Source organism: Petromyzon marinus, chromosome 39 (assembly GCF_048934315.1).
Source record: "Petromyzon marinus isolate PM22_M1 ecotype Great Lakes invasive population chromosome 39, UKy_Petmar_22M1.pri1.0, whole genome shotgun sequence".
Taxonomy (NCBI): domain Eukaryota; kingdom Metazoa; phylum Chordata; class Hyperoartia; order Petromyzontiformes; family Petromyzontidae; genus Petromyzon; species Petromyzon marinus.
The window spans coordinates 17,101,315-17,122,958 of record NC_133705.1 but is presented as its reverse complement, the minus strand read 5'-3'; the positions used below and the strand labels follow the sequence as shown (position 1 = coordinate 17,122,958).

The 21,644-nt window shown below is 53.9% G+C and overlaps 2 protein-coding genes across 2 annotated transcripts; both read left to right on the top strand.

Moving 5' to 3' along the window:
* The first annotated feature begins 2,709 nt into the window (after nucleotides 1-2,709).
* On the top strand, nucleotides 2,710-14,075 carry LOC116950420 (ubiquilin-1-like). Its single transcript, XM_032968142.2, has 11 exons — nucleotides 2,710-3,383; nucleotides 4,541-4,695; nucleotides 5,260-5,396; nucleotides 6,773-7,023; nucleotides 7,330-7,491; nucleotides 9,164-9,302; nucleotides 9,813-9,934; nucleotides 10,212-10,295; nucleotides 11,606-11,727; nucleotides 11,944-12,091; nucleotides 12,588-14,075. Exons 1-11 carry the CDS (start codon nucleotides 3,075-3,077, stop codon nucleotides 12,741-12,743), a joined length of 1,785 nt encoding a protein of 594 aa, XP_032824033.1. The 5' UTR covers nucleotides 2,710-3,074; the 3' UTR covers nucleotides 12,744-14,075.
* A 128-nt stretch (nucleotides 14,076-14,203) lies between these two features.
* LOC116950421 (uncharacterized) lies at nucleotides 14,204-21,568 on the top strand. The gene is made up of 2 exons (XM_032968144.2): nucleotides 14,204-16,240; nucleotides 20,979-21,568. Exons 1-2 carry the CDS (start codon nucleotides 15,063-15,065, stop codon nucleotides 21,007-21,009), a joined length of 1,209 nt encoding a protein of 402 aa, XP_032824035.2. The 5' UTR covers nucleotides 14,204-15,062; the 3' UTR covers nucleotides 21,010-21,568.
* Nucleotides 21,569-21,644: the final 76 nt, after the last annotated feature.

The following is a 21,644-nucleotide window of genomic DNA, read 5'->3' as shown; positions in this document are numbered from 1 at the left end:
TGCGTTTCTCTCAATCTGGAAACGGTGAAGTGATTCATGGGGGGGGCCTTGACGTCACCCAGCGGTACCGAGATTGCCGCTCGTTGCAGAGGTACGCAGTTCGACTTCAGAGGCCACCCTGGTTAATACTGCGAGTGTAACAACCATAATCTTATGCGCGTCTTCTGCTTCATCGTGGAAGTTGAAGATCCCCTTACGTCACTCGTGAGAGAAGGCCATTGTGCGTCAGTGTCAGGATTCAAATTTTCCGAATTTGAAAATGATCCTTTCTTACTCAATTGGGGTTACACAGCGAGGGTTGGTGGATCCACACACACATGTTGTAAAACTGCCCGTCGCCATCAAGGTGCCATACCCTGGCTCGCCAGAAGGTAGGAGCGCAAGTGGACTGATCTCCATCTTGACTTAAAGCTTTCGTGACTGCAGTAATTCATATTCTTAGCTCTTTCGGTAAAGTCACATTGAAGGGAAACAATAAAATAATAAAATAAATATAACACAATACAAATTCTCATGACGTTTCGACCATAACACAAACGGTCGTCATCAGGTGTGTCGGTTTGCATTAATTTATTTTTAAACGGTGTATTTATAAAAAAAACGTCAGCGCCACGCGCAGCGATTTGGCAGTTTATCTAGAAGGACTAGTCCATCTATGTTCTGAAAAGAGGAGGGGGGAGACGAAAAATTAATGTATGCTGTCTGAAAGCCACTGTAAGCGTGATCAATCAATTAAGACCCGAAATGGTTGATCAAATCCTTCCAATGATTGCTAAGCCAGAATCCATCTTCTCGGTTGAAATTGTCTCTGTGTTTCTATATGTGGATAGCCTCATGAACGAATCTCTCATGGTAGACAGATGGCTTGCAAAGAACCTCTGTCTTGGAAAAGTCAATGTCATGTGAGCCTACTGAATTATAACAATGATCTGCCACGGCCGAGGTGTTGATCCTACCGTGTTTCAGGTCTGCTTTGTGTTCACGAATGCGGTCCGAGACATGTTGTTTGGTTTCTCCAATGTAACTACTACCACAGAGGCAACTTAGTTTTTAGACACCAGGGTACTGTATGTCCGGAATCACATCTTTTACAGACGGAACCAGATCACAGATTTTATGTAATGTGTTGAAACGGACCTGGATCTTGTGTTTATTCAAGATTTTGGAGATATTTTTCGTGATCCCCGCAATGTAGGGTAGTGATGGTTTTGAAAGGCTCCTCAAGAGGGTCCTTCTTCATGGTTTGAGTGATAGCTTTTGCGGATTGTATAGTCGGAGTAACCATTAGCCTTAAGAGCTTGGTGTACGTGCTTGAGTTCACTGCCTATGTGTTCCTGGTCGGATATGCATTGGGCTCTGAAGGATGGTGGTGGGAATCCGGTTTCAGATAAGCATCCGTATGGGTAGCTTTCCTGTAGACAGAGTGGCTCATTGAACCATCAGGTCTCTTTTTTATTAGGACATCCAAAAAAGGTAGCTTGCCATCTTTTTCGACTTCCATGGTAAATCTGATGGCTGGGTGTATGGAATTGATGTGGTCGAGGAATTGGTCTAGAGCAGGCCGGCTATGTGGCCAGATGACAAAAGTGTCATCCACGTACCTCTTCCATAAGGTTGGGCGCAGAGTAGCAGTCTGGATGGCGTCAGTCTCAAATTTCTCCATGAAAATGTTAGCTATAACCGGAGATAGGGGGGAGCCCATTGGGGTGCCCTCAGTTTGTTTGTAGAAAGTTCCATTCCAAGTGAAGTATGTATTGGTTAAACAGTGTCTCACCAGGGGGGGGTACCTCAGTGTTTAGTCCTTGATGAACCAAGTCTTCAATGATTGCAATGGTGTCAGGTACAGGAACAAAAATGATCTCCAAAATCTTGAATAAACGCAAGATCCAGGTCCGTTTCAACACATTACATAAAATCCGTGATCTGGTTCCGTCTGTAAAAGATGTGATTCCGGACATACAGTACCCTGGTGTCTACAAACTAAGTTGCCTCTGTGGTAGTAGTTACATTGGAGAAACCAAACGCCATGTCTCGGACCGCATTCGTGAACACAAAGCAGACCTTAAACACGGTAGGACCAACACCTCGGCCGTGGCAGATCATTGTTATAATTCAGTAGGCTCACATGACATTGACTTTTCCAAGACAGAGGTTCTTTGTAAGCCATCTGGCTACCATGAGAGATTCGTTCATGAGGCTATCCACATATACAAGCACAGAGATAATTTCAACCGAGAAGATAGATTCTGGCTTAGCAATCATTGGAAAGATTTGATTAACCATTTCAGGTCTTAATTGATTGTTCAGTGGCTTTCAGACAGCATACATTAATTTTTCGTCTCCCCCCTCCTCTTTTCAGAACATAGATGGACTCGTCCTTCTAAATAAACTGCCAAATCGTTGCGCGTGGCGCTGTCGTTTTTTATAAATAAAAAAATACACCGTTTTTTAAAAAATAAATAAATTAATGCAAACCGGCACACCTGATGACGACCGTTTGTGTTATGGTCGAAACGTCGTGAGAATTTTTATTTTTATATATATTTTATTATTTTATTGTTTCCCTTCAACGTGACTTTACCGAAAGAGCTAAGAATATGATCTCCATCTGTTTCCATCTGTACGTGGGATATTGTGTTGCCCCCTCGCGCAAGGCGTGGGGGTTTCTCGGTTTCCTTTTATGTGAATAAAAAACAACTCGTCATTAATTGGCTGAAAACTAAAAAAAACAATGCAGGACCCTCCTTAAAGTTTGGCCTTGCCGGATAAATAAGTATATTATTATTACAGCAGCAATCATCCCTACAGGCAGACTAATGCCCGCTTAGAGCCCATGTGCTGAGTCACCACACAGGGACAGCTACCACGGGGGGTGCCCTTTCAAGCGTGTTGAGATGTAGGGCGCTGTGAGACGGGCGAACAACTCATTCTCGTGATTCATTCATCCTCACAATAAGCTGGCTGGGGAGAGAAGGAGCGATGCCTGGAGAGGCGGTGACTGCAATGTTGATCGTAGGGGAACGATCCACGTGCACTAGGCTCATTCACTGAAGAGTCATCACATTCGGCCTCAAATGAGACAAAGGCGGCCGGGTGTGGATGCTGGCCACCCACCCCCTCGTGTGCCGGGCCGCCCTTCACTGGTGCCTTCATCACTCACGACACTGGCCCCTCCTGCAGCCTGCGAGGGCTACGCGGGCGGCGGCTGCGGTGGTGGTGGTGGGGGCGGTGCCTGGGCCCGGAAGAGACGGGGGGTGCTGGAGGCTCCTCGGCTCGGCATGGCGGAGGCGGCGGAGGCGGCGGCGGGGTCGGTCCGGGTCGCGGTGCGCGCGGCGCGGGGCCGCCACGAGCTCACGGTGCCCGGGGCCTGCACGGTGCGCGAGGTGCGGCCCGCCACCCCTGCCACCCGCGCACCCCGGGGGGCTACGTCGTGGGCGTGCGGCGGTTACAACCCTCGGAGCGACGGCTGGTTCCGACGTTCCGTGTTCAGTTCAGTTCAGTTATTTTGGTATAGCCCTGTGAGCCATTGGGCTCTTGAATCGGGTGCAACCGCAACAAACAAAAACACGCTCACTCCACGCTTTTGCTCATTCCCTCATTCACTCGCTCGCTCATTCGCGTATTTGCTCATTCGTTCCACCACCCGTGGAGTTTTCACGAAATTCGCTCATTTATTCAGTTCACTCATTCCCCTCGCATGTATTCACTCATATAATTAATGCGTCGACTCGTTTACGTTTGTGCATTCGCTCATTCTGTTGCTCATTCTCCCGTGCAAGCATCTCCGTCGCAATGCCATCATCCTCACGCCCATCTCTTCATTCGTTGGCTTAGGGTATTTAATCCCCACCTTAAGATGTACTAATTAACTGACTCCGCTTGTTCAGTCTTGTATCAGTACAATAATGTTATCATCTTGACTTAAAGCTTTCGTGACTGCAGGAATTTATATTCGTTGGGTCTTTAGGTAAAGTCACCTAACCTTACCGAAAGATCCAAAGAAAATGTTATCATCCACGCACTCATTCAAGCACATGCTCACGCAGTCACAGACTCACCGCCTGCTCCGGCTCTCATCAGTGCCACGGGGTCTTTAACGTCCTTGCAGGCTCTACCCTCGCTCAATGTCTCAATGTCACAACCTCTCCCTGACTAAACGAGCACTGCGCGCGTCAAAACTCCACGTTCCCATGGCGAGAGCCAATCCATCCATAGTACCGCCCACCTTTGACCTCCCAAGAAGCGGTATTTAATTTTAATTGCTCTGGATGTGGTGGAGCAGCGGCGCAGTGGTTAACACCGCTGCTCCAAGTAGCCGGCATCAGTGGCGATTATTTCAACCGATGCTGGGCCTCCTCTAGGTCGACTCAGCCGTAAATGAGTACCTGGTGAGGTATTTAAGCGCCACCGATGGGGAGACAAAGGTGGCCGGGCCACACCACACCCGCCGTGCACCGTGCAGGCCTTCGTGGTTGCTCGCTACAGGCGCTCGCCGTAACGGTCTGCGTGGGCTACACGGGGCACCTTTATCTTTGTGCAGTTCAAGACGGAGTTCCTGGCGCCGCGCTTCAAGGCACCGGCGGAGCAGCTGGTGCTGATCTTTGCCGGGAAGATCCTCAAGGAGGGAGAGACCCTGGCCCAGCTCGGCATCACGGATGGCCTCACGGTGCATCTGGTCATCAAGAACCCGAGCAGGTGGGAGCCCGGGGAGATGTGAGACCATTACGCAACTTAATAATAGTAATAATCAAGCTGCGATTTGTTACAGCACGCGGACAATATTTCACGGACATGAATGACCGCGACCGAGACGCGGAGCCAAACTCGGCGAGAGAGGAGGTGGGGGGCCTTTGTCTGTGAAGAGTCGGTGGAGCTCCGGATGGCGGGGACTGCCACGGAGAAACGACGCCTCGGCATAGAGAGGAGTAGGCTGTGAGTTGGGCTGCTGCGGAGAGTTCCACCGCGAGCTGTAGTTCGGGGTGACAGGAGAGCGGAGACACGGACGTGTGCGAGTAGAGGCGTGGTTTAACGGGAGACGTGCAGACACGCGGGGGGGTTGAACGTGGGGACAGCATCGACACTGTCCACAAGGCTGCATGTATACTGCAAGGATATGGTCGTGGATACTGCCATGCTCACCCTCAGTGCTCGCTCGCAGCACTCGCGGTCAGTGCATCCGCCCCTCTCATGCAGACGTCCTCTTGCTCCCATACCCCTGCCCCCCTCCTCTAATTTCCTCCATCGCTTTTGTGGTGCCAGGTCTGCGTCTGAATCAACACAGCCTTCGGCTCCTTCCGATGCCAGCCCCATTGACAGCAGCAGCGCCTACAGCAGCAGCAGCACCAACCCTGCAGCAGCAGCAGGCGGCGTGATGCATCCTGGCCCAGCCTCACCAGGTGAGGCCCTGACCCTGGCCAACTTGCCGAGTCCGTGAGCAGGTATCGAAGGTGGAAGTTCAAGTCTCGTGGCCGCTCGCTGGCCTTGCCAGAGCATCCCCATGGGGGCAATGGCTCTAGCCGATGACCAAATCGGTAGGAATGCGTCCGATCTTGTCAGACCTCGGAAGCTTAGGAGGTTAGGCCTGGATAGCACCCGGAGAAACCCATGTGTACGAGGGTGCGACACTATCCCGTATGGATGGGACAGATGCTATTAGTTCGCACATTGCTGTAGCACCTCCTGGTAAGCCAGGGTTATGGCTCCTTGACACACACAGGAAAAGAGTGTCTCACAGTGCCAGGTAAGAGACCACGTGCACCATAGCCATCACAATCCGGCTACACCCCCTCTATGGTGAGGATTTGGCGCCCTCATCGCCACCACCAAGGTTCGGTACCCGGTCAGGGAACACTTTTGTTAGCCGGGCCGTGGTGGTGGCTACGCTGCTGCACGTGGCTGCCTGTAAACCCCCCCTGTGGAGGCAGCATCAGCAGCGAGGGTTGGTGGGCACGCACAGATGTTGTGATATTCTTGGTTCTTCCTGTAAAGTCACGTAGAAGGGAAACAATAAAATAATAAAAATATAAAACAAAATTCTCACGACGTTTCGACTGCAGCACAAGCAATCATCAGGTGTGAAAACCACAGCAAGAAAATTTGAAAAAAGTGGCGTTTTTTTACGTTAACATTTTTTTAAAGTGGCGTTTTTTTACGTAAAAAAAAACCGCCACTTTTTTCAAATTTTCTTGCTGTGGTTTGCACACCTGATGATGATTGCTTGTGTTGCAGTCGAAACGTCGTGAGAATTTTATTGCTTTATATTTTTATTATTTCATTGTTTCCCTTCTACGTGACTTTACCGAAAGAACCAAGAATATGAATCCCTGCAGTCACGAAAGCTTTAAATCAAGATGTTGTGATGTTGTGAAACTCCCTTTTCGTGGACGTCGAGGGGCCATACTGTGACTCGCCAGTAGAAAGCAGTACAGCAAGTGGGAATAATCGCTATATGTTTCAATCTGTAAGTAGTATAGATGCGTGCCTCCTGGGTGCTCTAGTTTCCTCCCACGAGAATAATAAACACTGCCCACTTACATCTTAAAATAAAAAGTCAGTGTTGTAGGACGCTCCTGATGATGAGTCCTACGTTTCCGCATGGCTTTCCTGGATAAATAAATAATGATTACTACACCTTGCCAATGCAGCAGGGGGCCGCCCGGGCGAGAGTGTCGGCAGCTGCCGCTGTAATCGGGGACGTTATCTCTTCTCTCTCCGTGCTCTGCATCCCCACATCCGGGTGCGGGGGGCGCGGGGGGGCCGGGCATCCCCTTAGGGATGGGGGGCCTGTGGGGGCCCGGCCTGGAGTCGTGCAGCCTCTCGGAGCTGCAGCAGCACATGCAGCGCCAGCTGATGGCGAGCCCGGAGCTGCTGGCCCAGCTCATGGAGAGCCCCGTGGTGCAGAGCCTCCTGGCGGACACACGCACGCTGCGCCAGCTCGTCGACTCCAACCCCCACATGCAGCAGCTGATGCAGCACAACCCGGACATCGCCCACATCCTCGCCAGCCCGGGTCTCGCTCGCCAGGTGCCCACAGCACGCCGCATGTGTCACCATATCTCAATCAGCTCACCAAGTCCCCCCCCACACTCACTCGCCACCACACTCACGATCACCGCGACACTATCACCGTGACCCTTGCAATCACCGCGACACTCACTATCACCGCGACACTCACTACCACCACCACACTCACGATCACCGCGACACTATCACCGTGACCCTTGCTATCACAGCGACACTCACTATCACTGCGACACTCAATACCACCACCACACTCACGATCACCACCACACTCACTATCGCCACCACACTGGGATGCTTGTGAGGCAGACGCTGGAATTGGTGAGGAACCCGGCGGTGATGCAGGCGATGGCGTGGGGTTCATTGGAAGGGGGCCTGGAGCCCCACACCCCGGACCCTCCCTCTCCACAGGGACCCCACGGTGGCCCCGACGGTGCCACCCACCAGCAGGAGCAGGCACCAGCATGGCCGGTAAAATGCTGGGAGGTGCTTGGAGGTGCTGGTCCGCTTGGAACACACCCACAGTGCTGGCGCTTGCCCAGAGAGCCGCGCGGTCAGTGCCACAGCCCGGCGCTTTGGGGGCAAGAGTTGGGGGGTGGGCTACTGCTGGGCTGTGTGGTGACCACGAAGTGGCCGTAAAGTGGATGGATTTTTGAATCTTTCGGTACGGAGCTGCGAGTGCTGCCCTCTCGTACGTGCGGTGGGTTTCCTCCCAGAATCCAAATGCCTGTGAATGGAATTTTCCGAACATCCTGACACTAGAGGCCGACCGAAACTGAATTTCTGGTTTCGGCCGAAACCGAAAGTTAAATATCGACTTTCGGCCGAAACCGAAACAGAAAGGTTTATAACCGAAGTTACCGAACACAAGATTTATTAAATATGTCATGATGCAATGCTACTTTAATAAAAAAATAAATCTAGAACTAATCATTCAGAGCCTGCAGTAAGAGTCGCTAAATATCAAATCTTTAGGTGTTACTTAATTAGTAATTATATCCAAACAAACGAATGTTGTAGTTAAGAAATACCAGTTTTTCCGCATTCTCGCCCAGCAAGTTGCTGCGCCTTGCTTTGATCAGAATCGACTTTAGTGAAGTAATCCCACACCGCATGTTTCGAAATTCTTCACGGTGATTAACTGCTCCGTTTATTAACATTAATTTTCTACTTCACTCAGGTTCGTAATTTCGTTGTCACTAATTCGCTACGGAATTATTAAATAACTGAATATCAATATTGTCAGGCTTCGAATCTCGGTATCAACACGCGTGTAGACTTAAGCGAACGCAACACATAAGCCAAGGCGGCTGGGAACAGACAACAGAGGCACTTTGTTGTCGTCCCACCAAAGAGATTCCACCCACGGATGCAGATGCAGGCTGCCGTCTGTTGACATTAGCAGACCATCGTTGCGGCTGTAACCTCGCTCCCAAGCTGCTGCTGCTGACGTGTGTGTGTGTACGTGTGTACGTGTGTGTGTGTTTGCAGCCTATCGCATAAGATTGCCTAGCGCCGACTGACCGGCCGATAGGCAGAGAGATAGACGTAGCACTAGCGTTATATTCTAAAAATATATCTTCGGTTGACGACCGAAAGTCAATATCAGTTTCTGCCGAAACCGAAACCAGACCGAAAGTAAAAAATTTACTTTCGACCGAAACCGAAACTATGCCGAAAGTGGCCATTTGCCAATTTTCGGCACCGAAACCGAATTTCGATCGGCCTCTACCTGACACAGAGCCCTCCTGCTGAAGAGTATCGTGACTTGATGAGGCTTTCCTGGGTAAACAACCCATCACAATCCGGCAAGCTTGTCACGTTTATTCCGGTGTTATTTGCACGTGGCCATTGTGTCGATCAGAGATTTTTCACGGCTGAATTCAACATCCACGTGCGATGATGTTTCGCCAAAACTGCTTTGAACTTCTTCACGAGAAATTCTCAAACCATGGGTGAGGAGGAGGGAGGGAGGAGGAGGTTTCTCGGTTAGAACCTGATGGGTACATTGGCCACGTGGTTTAACGCAAAACCAGACGCGCTACGAAAGATGATCGATTCATAGTTCCCGGCCATCGCGGCGTTGGGGGCGATCGTCAGCCGTGACTTGCGGGCACCGTCCCCCGCTGTGTGTCCGGCACAGGGCGACCAAACGGGCGCTGAGCCGCCCGGCTCCTCCTCGTCCGCCGCCTCTGCCGCATCCGCCGCGACTGGCGTCTTCCCGGGGCTATTTCCGACCGGGACATCCGCCCCGCTGGTGCCGGGCACGGGGCTGGAAAGCGGTAGGCGTCCATGAACGTGCCTGCCTGCGCGCGCTCGTTTCGCCACCGTTCCTGCTTGCGCTGCTCGTGCCAAGTGGAGGCACGTGGGGGAAGAGAGGGGACGAGCTGCGGCTCCACTTTCCCTAGCCTCACGGGTCATGAATTTGCCACGATTCCGGTGGTCGCATTGTGCCGCTACGTGCCGCTTGGCACAATATCCGACGATCTCGCGATGCATTGCGCGTAACTACGGCACACGAGCCAGTTTCACTGCTCCATCTGCAGAGTGGACGTATTCTCGCTCCTTAGGCTGCCACTCCATCGTTAGTCCCGACCTGGCCCAACCGAATGCACCTTTATTAACAGTCCTTGTGATGTCTCTGAGTTGCGTACTCTATTGGACGTGTTTGGAGTTGTGCCACATGAGCCTCAATACAAAGGCCACGTGTGTCCGGTTGCTTCAAATGGGCCTGAAGCTTTGTGTTCAATGAAAAGCCACAGTGAACTATCCGCCATGTGTGGGCCCTGTAGCGATGCAGGGGGTGATGCAGCAGGTGGTGGAGAGTCCGCAGCTGCTGCAGAGTTTGCTGTCGGCCCCTTACGTGCGCAGCACCATGCACATCCTGGCGCAGAACCCCGAGCTCGCGTCACAGGTGCGGCTCGAACCACACACAGACACACGGACACCAATACGTACGCTCACACTCGCGAGCGCACATGCATACACACATAACACCGCACGGTTACTGCCTTCTGTACGTACACACACAGACACGCTTGCGTATACACACAAGCACTCGCGCACAGATACTCCCACACACAAAATAACCGTGGGGTGGGTGTAGCGGTGATGTCACTACATCGCTGCGCGAGGCTTGGTACACACGCACGCACTCATGCTGTGCCCTTGTCGGTGTTGATCGGTTACAGATTATTCTGAACAACCCGCTAATCGCTGGGAACGCCCACCTGCAGGAGCAGCTGAGGATGCAGCTCCCGCTTTTCCTGCAGCAGGTGAGGCATGCGCCCCGCAGCCCACACACGGGCTCCCGGCCTCGGAAAGTCGACGGTGCACTGTGGTGGGCACACCCGCTACACACTCTGGCTACACACACCCCATACACACACACACACACTCTCTAAATACACACCTTCTACACACTCTGGCTACACACACCTGCTACACACTCTGGTTACACACACTATACATACACCCAATACACATTCTCTAAAGATACTCGCTACACACACGGCATACATACACACACTCGCTACACACTCACTACACACACTGGCTATACACATCGCAACATACACCCAATACATACACACATTCTCTAAATACACTCGCTACACACTCACTACACACACTGGCTATACACATCGCAACACACACCCAATACATACACACATTCTCTAAATACACTCGCTACACACTCACTACACACACTGGCTATACACATCGCAACACACACCCAATACATACACACATTCTCTAAATACACTCGCTGCACACACTGTCTACACGCACCCCGTACGCACACATTCACTACAAAGGCAATGATCCCTATTCTACAATCCTGCACAGATTGCTGGGGGCCAGTGCTTTAAGAGAGCACCAATTACAACAGGAACGGCACTAAATGGGGCTGGTGGGATCAGCATCCCACCTGGCTGCCTTTGTCTCCGAAGCGCCAGCGTTTAGACCCTGTACTCATGCCGAGTCAGTCAGAGAGGCTCAGGACCGGTTGACGAACTAAGCACTCATGTTAGCCATAGCCAGGAATCAAACTCGGGTCACGGGGTTTGTCGCGCAATGCAAACCCCACCGCGCCACTGCTCCCCACAAATACGCACACCCCATATACACACTAGCTACACATCCCCAACTAGACTCACTACACACACAGGTATATAGAGGACCCCAGAGCGTGCAGGGGAATTTGGCACCGGCTCACCGTATGTCTGTGGTTCCCCCTCTCGCCTTTAAGTCGTTCTCTTCAAGAGCATATACCTGCGGTGGTGGCGCGTTACAAGGAGTTATGAGTGCATGAGCCATGTACGCACGTGGACAATAACAACACGAGTCCGGCGACCAAGGGGAAGAGAAGGCCAAGAGCAGATGGTGGAAGATTCACGGCAAACTCTGTGCGTCTCCTGTGCAGCGGCTGCAGGATCTGGCGGAGGGTAGGAGCCTTGACAATTAGGTGTGGTGTTGGCATCAACGGCTTTGTCCACGATGCCATCTTGATCTTGCCCAACAGCCATCGTACCAAGCTAGGTGCAATTTAACACTTGTCCTTCTCCCCCCACCGCGGACCCAGCTGCAGAACCCCGAGCTGCTGAGCTCACTGTCGAACCCGCACACGCTCCAGGCGCTCATGCAGATTCAGCACGGCCTGCAGACCCTCAACAGCCACGGCGCGGGAATGGTGCCCGCATACGGGTGAGAGCCAGAGAGAGACAGAGTCTACGGCTCGCGTGACTCACTCGACCACGCGCCTTCACCACCACCACCCTTGCCACCCTCACCACTCCCTGGTCACGAGTGACAGAGGTGATATCCGTGAGAGGCCAGAGTTGGGTGCGTGCTCTCAGAGTGACGCCGCTGGTGCCGTGGCGAATGAATCTGTGTCCCTGTGTGTCGTACTCTCTCCTCCAGCCTGCTTCCTGGGGGTCTGTTCGGGACGTTTGGCCCACAGATGCCCGCTGCCCCTGCTGCCCCCGCTGCCCCCACTGGGTCGGACACCCCCTCAGGTTGTCCCCAGCAGCAACTGCTGCAGCACATGGTGCTCACCGCAGGGCTGCAGGTAACACCGCCAGATTTATTTTTGCCAAACTCTCAATGTTCAAATTTGGGCCCACATGTGTATATATCGCATAATAATGAACTTTTATGTATTGTTTAAATGTTATTGTCAAATTTTATTTCCCGTCTTGTTTTGTTTATGGATTTGGAATTTGCAGATTTCCTGCATCCAAACCCCCCCCTCCCCGGGTCTCCCTTGAGAGAGACGCGACTGGTTCCAGTGTGGTCCCTAACAATGGACGCTACTCACGATCCACAGCCCTTGGGTGAAGGCCGTGCCGCACCTGCCCGGTCATAAACACAGCTCTTGGAGTCATTTTAGATTGGTTACTGTGTGCAGCATGTTGGTAATCGTGGTGGTCGTGAGCATACCCCGTATGTTGCTAAGCGTGGTGAATGCACGCCGTGTGTTGACTAGGCGTCCATGTGTTTGTGAACGTGTGGGTGAGTTATTGGTGAGCGCACCCCCCCCCCTCCCGTGTCTGTCGCTTCCGCAGGCTCCAGGCCCTGAGCCTCCGCGGCTGCAGCAGCAGCTGGATCAGCTGGGAGCCATGGGCTTTACGAACCGCGACGCCAACGTGCAGGCGCTCGTCGCCAGCGGCGGGAACCTGGGCGCCGCCATCGAGAGGCTGCTGGGCCGGCAGCCGTCGTAGGCCCTTGGCCTGCGGGGCCTCCGGTCGCGCTCTCAGACTCCCTTCGTCCTCTCAGACTACTGTCGTGCGCTCTCGTTCGGTCGTGCGACTCTCGGTGTGACGGGCGCACGGTGTAAGGACACGAGCCGCAGAGATCCACGCAGTACGGGGATTGAGCGAGGTCTGTTACACGCGAGCGCTTGGTAGGTTTACCAAAAGTAAAAAGACGATGCTCCCCCCGTGTCGCCTTCTACAGACTCTCAGGGCAAGTGCTGTAGGCGAGGAGCCGTTATTAAGGCCTGCACAATACACGAGGGGGTGGTGTGACGGCCAGCACTACACTCAGCTGCTTTTGTCTCCCAAGTGGTGATGTTTACACACCACACCGGGCACTGATTTAAGGATGAGTTGGTCTCGGGGATGCCCAGGACCGGTTCTGCTATTGCTCGCCATTGACGTTCGATGTGGCTGGCAAGTCTCCTGGCGATTTTTTTTTAAATGCTGCGGGAGAATTATGGAATCTGTGCCTTACTCCGAGTGTTACGCCCTCGCATGTGGCGGTGGTGGCTACAGCACGCCTGTAAGCTAGCACACTGGAGATGGGGGTTGGCGGATCGCACAAATGTTGTGAAACTCCCTCCCTTTGGGCGTCGAGGTACCACACCCTGGCTCAGCCGGAGACGGCGGCGGTGCAGCAGGATAGAGTGTTGCCCGCTCACATGCGTGGATTTTCTCCGGGCGCTCCGGTTTCCTGCCACATTCATTGGCAGATAACACCTTCATTTCCAGGGGACGACAGAACTTGGGCAACTATTGCCACCTGTTCGCCACCCGGTCTTCCTGCTTGTCCGTGGTTCCTCTCACATGCGAGTAGTTTCCTCTGAGCGGGAGCGAGCGCCGCACCACAAGTTTGGTGGCTTCTCTCCGAATGCTGCTCCCGTTTTATCCCAAACAAAGCAAGAGGCTCTTCAAAAGGAATTTGCCAAACATCACGGTCCAGTTCCCAGCTCACAATGAGTCTCGAGGCTCTTGAGGCTTCTTTCCTGGAGCAAATAATTGTCCAGCATCGTGTTGTTAAACGCCACGACTATATCGTCCCCTGAGGCAGAAGCCCTGTTTTAGTGTTACATGTACCCAGTAAACACGCAACGTTGCCTCAACGTTGGGCCACCATGTGCAAGCTTACTGTGTGTATACTTTGACTCGAGACGAAACTCCCGCGTTCGCTGTGCGTGTTGGCCTGTCAGGGCTGACTGGGTTCTGACGCCGTGCCGTGGTGCTCGCGAGGGCGGTGGCTGCGAGGGTATTTGATTTGTTGTGTTCGTGCATTAAACCCACGCCGGATTTCTTTGGCTGATGTTCTACTGGTCACCTGTACAAAAGAGCTTCACATCTCATCGGATTCCTCCAGTCGATATAAAACTTCTGATTTTGTCTGAGCGACGCGTGTCGGGGAATTGCCCTCCTTCATACCACGTGCTCAAGGATGAACGGCAGTTTAGAGGTCGAGGGTTGGCAATTCCATTGTGTCAACCATACTGTGACACTGAATGCTCTAGCATGCGCTATGCACAAGGACCATTGCCCGAAACGTCACCAACTAGCATATATATTCCTTCTGAGGCCACGGTGTTGTTGACGAGCGTGCTGCGTTGCTTGTGCGTGTCCCCCACTGCCAACGCAGCAATAGCAGAACCAGGTGTTACTGTAGCTCGTCATCTCATTCGTGACAGCGTCTCGCGCGTTGCATTCACATTCGTAGCGGTCCCTCAACTCGCGAACGGGTGCCGGCGGATTTTCGCCACTGCCCCTCGGGGCGCGCGCCTGCCACCGACAGTTCGGCGCGGTCCCCGACACGTGCCCACGCCGGGCGCAAATCGCCGCGGTCCCTCGTGTCCGGGCTCGGCTGCCATCTTAGGGTCGCCCCCGCGGCGAGAAGCAGAGAGCGAGAGACGACGGCGGAGGCGGCGGCAGGGAGAGGAGACGCAGGGAGAGGAGACGCAGGGGAGAGGAGACGCAGGGGAGAGGAGAGTGACACGAGCACAGGGAGCAGCGGGACACGAGGAGAGAGGGAGGAGCGGGGAGCAAAAGAAAAGCGGCGTCACGAGGAGCGCGGGGAGGCAGGAAAGTGACGGGAGCGGAGGGAGAAGAAGCAGCAAGAGGCGAAGCAGCAGGGACGGGAGAAACGGGGAAGACCAAAGCATCGGCAACAGGAGTCGGGGTTAGCAATAGCAGCAGTGGTATCAGCAGTCGTTAAGAGAAGCAGCGGTAGAGTGTAGAGCAGCAGCATCGACACGCATCGGCATCACCATCTCGTCCCCGGTTGCCCCCTCATCCACCATGAAGATCTTCGTGGGTAACGTGCCCTTCCAGGCGACCAAGCGCGAGATCCAGGAGCTGTTCGAGCAGCATGGGGAGGTCACCGAGTGCGAGAAGATCAAGGACTTCGCCTTCGTGCACATGTCGGCCCCGGGGGACGCGGAGCGGGCCATCGTGGCGCTGCGCGGCCACCGCCTGCACGGCGCGGCCCTGGACGTGGAGCCGTCCCACGGCCGCGGTCAGCAGCGGGGCGGCTCCTCCAACTGCTCCTCCTCAATGCTGATGCTCGGCGGCCAGTGTAGCAGCACCACCAAGATGTACGTGGGCAATGTGACGCCCGACTGCACCAACGTGGAGCTGCGCGCCAAGTTCGAGGAGTTCGGGCCCGTGGCCGAGTGCGACATCGTCAAGGACTACGCCTTCGTGCACATGGAGAGGGAGGACGACGCCCGCGCCGCCATCCGCGCCCTCGACGGCTCCGAGTTCAAGGGCCGCCGCATCTTGGTGCAGCTCAGCCGCAGCAAACTCCGCGTCGCGCCCGGCATGGGCGGCTCGGCCAACTGCTTCCGCTGCGGGGAGCGCGGACACTGGTCCAAGGATTGCCCCACAGACAGCAGCCGCGCCGCCTGGGCCCTCGGAGGAGTCCCCACGGGGGTACCCACCGGGGTCCCCACGGGGGTACCCAACCCGGCGGCGGCTGCGGCCGCAGCCGCGGCCGCGGCCGCCGCCGCCGGCCTAAGTGGCCTCGGCGGCCTCGGCGCGATGCCTGGGGGCGCCGGGGGCCTCGGCGTGGTCGGAGTGGAGCGGTACCGCAACGGGGGTCCCATGGCCGCAGCTGCAGCGGCAGCCGCCGCCGCCGCGGCTGGGGGAGCGGCCGGGGGAGCCGGTGCCGGAGGAGGAGGCCTCTACGGGGGCGCCTACCAGGCCCAGGCCGCCTCGTTCGCCACGGCCCCGCACCCCGCCGCACTCGGCGCCGCATACGACGCCTACGGGGGGTACGGGGGCGCCGGGGACCAGCAGCAACAACAGCAGCAGCAGCGGGACCGCTTCGGCTTCGTGGATCTGTACGAGCGATTCCGGGCGAGGCCCTACGCGGCGGGGCCCGCGGCGCCCGTGTTCCCCGCGCCGGGCGGGCCCGCGGAGTTGGAGTTCGCGAGGCGCGGGGCCGCGCCGCCTCCAACCGCCTCCACCACCTACGGGTACGGGGGCAGTGGGCCCACAGTGGGGGCAGTGGGCCCACAGTGGGTCCGGCAGCACGGATGTGGGAGGGAGATTTAAGGGTAGGCGACAGTGTGCTTTGAGGAGACTTATGAAGGCAGACGACAGGATAAAGACGTGGCCTGGATGGTAACATTACCCTGGCAGTAAGAACCATGGGGGGAGGAGACCTGCTTAAGCCCAGGTTAAGGCCCTTGGGAGATGGAAGGCCTAGGTAGTTGGATACTTGCTGAGTAGGTGGTTTGGATGGTAGGAGACCCGAGGACTCCCGAGAGACCAAGGGATCAACACGGGACTTGTAAGCCCACGAGAGGCTTGTAGCTGGGTTTTTTTACTCATTATCCACGGTGTGACTTGTATCAGCGCTACGTAGGGGACTAGATCAGTTTTAAGTGTTTATACAACCTCTACACTTGCAGGGTATGGGGACCTGGAGAACAGGGGCAACATCACCCACCCCTCGTCCTCATCACCTCACCCCTGCATCACTCTTCAATCACCAACACTACCATGACGGCACATTGTAATGGCCAACTCTTGCGTTATGGGGTTTGAGGTGATGACTGTAGCTGTGTAGCCAGGTGGCGTGTGTTGTGACAGTGGTTTGGTGAGGTGGTGTGACTGGATGGAGTTCTAACCTTGTGGTCGTGAATGCTCGGTGTGTTGTGTGTTGACGGAGATTACTCGCAAATGCACTACTTGTGCTTCTCATTGTGCCAACTTGCTGCGTTTTAGCCGCCCATTTGCTCCGTTCGTTGTGTTGCTGCTCTGCCCTCCGGTGTTGAAGAGTGACTGCCCAGTAGCGTCCTTAACGAACCTCCTCCACTGAGGCCCATTTTAACGCCGCTGGTACCGGCCGTCGGAAAGTCCGCTCGGCTCCACGGCCTTCTCAATCATTCCAAAATGGTGTGGCTTGCGAGTGGTGGCCGAGTGATGTGGCTCGATTGGGCGGTGCGGTTCATTGCGCGGACCAGCTGTCCGTATTGAGTTACACGTCAGGGCTTCCACAGAAGCGGGCTCAGCGTTTCACCTCCGCTGCTGTAAAAGGCCCTCCTCTCCTGTGTCATGGGACCCCATTCACTCCCAGGAGGGGCGTGCAGTGGCCGTGCCGTCGCCTGTCTCGCAGGGACCACGGTCCCATTCCCACAACGGCCATCCAATCGGAATTTGAATCGCCAAGGCAGAGTACGGCACAGATGGTATGACGTGCGCCTTCCACCCCCATCGCTACACGGGACCAGGACAATTTATGGGTGTGGGGGTTTGGCAGCGCACGGCAGTGTAGGGTCCGACAAGACGAACTCTGACGTTAAAGACCCCTTAGCAGTATTCGCAAGAGCGGAACCACGTGTCGAGCTGGCACTGCCCAAAGCCAACCCCCCTCCTCGAGCTGTCGTCGGGCCCCGTGTGGACGGGCGTGTTGTCTCTGGACTAGAAATAGAAGACCACAACGGTTCTCCTTGCGTCTCACATCTGTGTGCCCCATCTATTGCCGATTGAGATGCATCGCTCCGCGCTTGGCTTGTACCCAGTTATTAGTCACGTAATTTGATCTATTTGCACGATCCAACCATCGATTCTTTATTTTGGATCTTCTCTCTTTGCAGTCTCGTGCACATCTCTTCTCCATAAGCCTCAGTTTAGCAAAATTATTTGCATAGTTCACATAATCGTCAGTTCTCGATTTTCACACGGAATTCGATGCATGTATTGGAAGCGGAGGAAATGTTAATTGACGAATCGATGCTTTGTTACACGCCCAACATGTGCGATTTGGCAGAGGCCCCGCGGACTCTCGACTCTTTAAGAACCTATCTCATCCCCGGTGGCAGCCCACAATGTTAACCCAGGATCTCAGTGGCACCGTGCCCGACAGCTCTGCTTTAGCGGTGATCCACTGTCGACGGTGCTGTTGGGTGGCTGTCCCTGGCGGGGCGTTGTTGCGGGGTGTCCCGTGATGGTGCGTAGCTCCCCGCTTTCGTGACCCCGGGGCCAGCGGAGCAGCGAGCGCCACGGCTCACCAGAGCGGAGTCCCCTTTAGCAACGGCCTCTCGCTGCACGGAGTGAGGGGGGGGGATTGCGCAACACGGCGTGACGTTTGCATAATGATTCTCTGGATGGGCCGAGAGGCCACTCGCAGGCTCGTGGAACTGTGCCTCTTGCCAAACTCCCCCCACTCGACAGAGAGCCCCCTCTGCTGCACGGCACACGTGTGTGTGTGTGAGCGCATGGCTTCACGTGTAGGGCCTTAACCCGCTATACATCGAACACGGTGGGGGGGGGGGGCGCCTATTGTCTCAGAAGTCAAGTTGCGGCGGACATACTCTGCCATCCCGACCGGTTTAATCTGCAGGCTGCCGGTTTTAAACCCGTCGCCCGCGTACCGCATTTTAAAACTGAATTTGCGCCAGAGAGGTATTTTGGATAATGTGTTGTGAAGGGGGTTTAGAAATGGGCAGCAGGTCCCTTAAATCGATAGGGTCAACATGAATGATCCTGTCTGCCCAGCAGAGTAGTCTACTGCATGACCTACGTGTGTGAACGTAGTTTCCTTTGTGGTGCCCTCACTGCATGGAACACAGGGACTCGTGTTAGCTCACAGGATGACAGCCCATGGGCAGCTGTGATGATCTCACAACAACCTGGGCATCGTCTATGGCAGTAGTGTAAAGGGCCACACCCTGCTGATGAACCACGATAAAGTTAAAGCCAGCATACGGTAGACTTTTTTTTGCATCGTCACAAGACAGATGGGGGTGCTAGTCAGCTGGCGTACTGAGAGACGTTGCCCGGCGTCATGGGCACCTAACGACCCGTGTGGCCAGCTCTGGTGATGGGCGATATAAATAGCACCGCGCTACTGTACGCGCCGACTTTGTCGCTTAGTGTTTCTCGAGTGGTGGCTCCGTTTGGCTGATGCGGCACGAAGCCAGGGCCCGTGTGAGTGAGGCCAGGTATTCGGCCGGAAGCCATGGTTCTCGAGGTGTTTTTAAAATATATATTCTTTGTCTTCCCCCCTCCTCCCTTGAGTCCAGTTCTGCTATTGGAATCCTGCCATGTGGTGAATTGTCTCCGGAGCTATCGCACAACAGAGAATCACTCCATGTTAGAGAGCAGCCCTTGGAAGGAGGTGTCACAGAACTACATCTGAGATCCCTCCACGTGACCTCTTTATCCACACACCAGGGGGTGTATATCCTGCTGGTCCCAGAGCAGTCAAGCTAGGATGAGACAACTCGATATACTTGAGAACCTAGTTTCATCACAGTGGTTCCAATCTGGGTTTGAACCTAGGATCTCCGTAGAACCATCTAATTTCTCTGAAACCCAAAGGCACCCAGACATCTTAATGGTCGTAGTGTTGAAGGTTGATCTTTAATGAATGCCAGTTTGCGGTGTTACGCTGTACCACGAGTGATGATTTTTGTGGGAGTGTGCACTGCTGTGTAACTGGCTTGTGGGCGACTGGTGACAGGCCTCCGTGTGACAAGTGTCATCGGGAGTGGTAATGGTCTTCTTGTACTGTCCCTAATTCTTGTTTCCACGTGTGCACTTGTGTGGGCTTGTGTGTATGTACATCGATCGTGTGTGACTTTGTGTGTGTGTGAATCCGTGTGTGCGTGTCTGAATCCGTGTGTGTGTGTGTCTATACACATATACGGACAGTGGTTTTCTTTGAATCCTAACACTGAACTTTGATCTCTCGCTATGGCTAACTCGCATCGGTGGCAAGTGGCATTAGAACTTGTCCTGGACCTTCTCTAGGTCTACTTAACTTGAAGGCACAATATAACCACAATCATGACCACAAATATAACATTCACATTTTAACCCAAACTAAAACGACATAACAGCATCCGCAATATAACCATAACCACCACATAACCTCAACTTAAACCACATTACCATAACCACAATAACTACTACAATATAACCACAGCAGCCACATTATGACAATGCATATCCACATGACCACTTTTTAACGACATAACTGAAACCACAACCATTATAACCACAACCACAGTATAGGCACAACCACAACAGGAAAAATATAACCACATCCCAAAGCATTGCAACCGTAACCACGAACATGGTGCGTGCGATGGAAGCTGGAACAATAACGAGGGCACTCCGAATTCTAGACCCTTCCAACTTTGCTTAAGCGCAAGGGTGGGGGGGGGGGAAGCATTGAATAATCATGGTTTGCCTGTTTCAGCACATTCATTTAAAAAATAAAACAATGTTAACATTTCATGTATAATCACGCACCTCTTGCACATTTTCCCAGGAATATTCTCGGCATCAGAATGTGCTGGCTTTATGCATCTTTTCCTCCCACGTACCGTGTGGGGGATCCAGACTGTGACAGACGGATGTATGCAAATTATATAAATATAATCTTGATTTGAAGCTTTCGTGACTGCAGGAATCAATACTCTTTGGTTCTTTCGGTAAAGTATAAAATTATTTTATAACTACGTGACTTTACCGAAAGAACCAAAGGGTATACATAAATATAGATGTGGATCTTTGTTTTATTTGGTAAACCTAATGGATGCATCGGCATAGGAGTGTTCATGTAGAAAATACCTAACTCAAACATCATCCTGTATGGAATTACTCTGTCTGAGGTGCTCCCTCTTAGCATTTGCCCCCAACAGTCTCTCTGAGGCTACAAGGGAATCTTTGGGTGTGTTTATTTGTGCGTGTGTGTTGCAGGTACAACGGATATGACTTTTACCGCCGGTAGAGCACGGGGCGAACAGCGACCGTCGCTGCCTCAACGCCGGGGCTTCCTCCTCACACCTTGGGCTTTTAACTCCATGGTTTTGCTCGTGTTTATCGGAATGTGACTTCAGTCGGTTTAACCCTCTCCATCGTCGGCATATCCGTGTAAGGTTTCGCGTTCCTCGTTAGTGCCGTTTGTTGACAGTGAGCGTTTGTGAGTTACCGTTAGGAGCCAACCCTCGCCCGCGTTTGCTGGGGGAGAATCGGGGTGGCGGAGGAGGAGGCGGGCGAGGTGTCGCATGGCGGAGCAGTGGAACCATCCGTTGGCTTCCCATCGTGAGCGCGGTCCAGGCTTGGCTCCGATGATTAGATTTTCTAAAGCGCGTTGCGTTCCTGGTTTTCTGTTCTAGCTTGTAGATAACTAGAGTACCTGCTTGAGCGGCGGCTCGGGTCTGAGTTCCGGCGTCCGCGCGAGGGGGCGACGCGTGGGCTAGCGCGAGCTCCGGCCAGCGTCGGCGTGGCCGGAGCTCTGCGTGGAATCGGGAACTCTCACTTTTTACAATAAAAGCATTCAAATATGAGCACGGCTGCGTGCATCACTCGGAAGCAACGCGGCTCGGATCTCGAAAGGTTTTCTCGAAGTAACGCCGGCTGTGG

Excerpts from the sequence above, each read along its gene's own strand:
- LOC116950420 (XM_032968142.2), top strand. The coding sequence starts at position 3,075 with ATGAGACAAAGGCGGCCGGGTGTGGATGCTGGCCACCCACCCCCTCGT. Across the intron at positions 9,935-10,211 it reads ACCCCGAGCTCGCGTCACAG|ATTATTCTGAACAACCCGCT; the intron begins GTGCGGCTCGAA and ends GATCGGTTACAG. Across the intron at positions 10,296-11,605 it reads TCCCGCTTTTCCTGCAGCAG|CTGCAGAACCCCGAGCTGCT; the intron begins GTGAGGCATGCG and ends CCGCGGACCCAG.
- LOC116950421 (XM_032968144.2), top strand. The coding sequence starts at position 15,063 with ATGAAGATCTTCGTGGGTAACGTGCCCTTCCAGGCGACCAAGCGCGAG. Across the intron at positions 16,241-20,978 it reads ACCGCCTCCACCACCTACGG|GTACAACGGATATGACTTTT; the intron begins GTACGGGGGCAG and ends TGTGTGTTGCAG.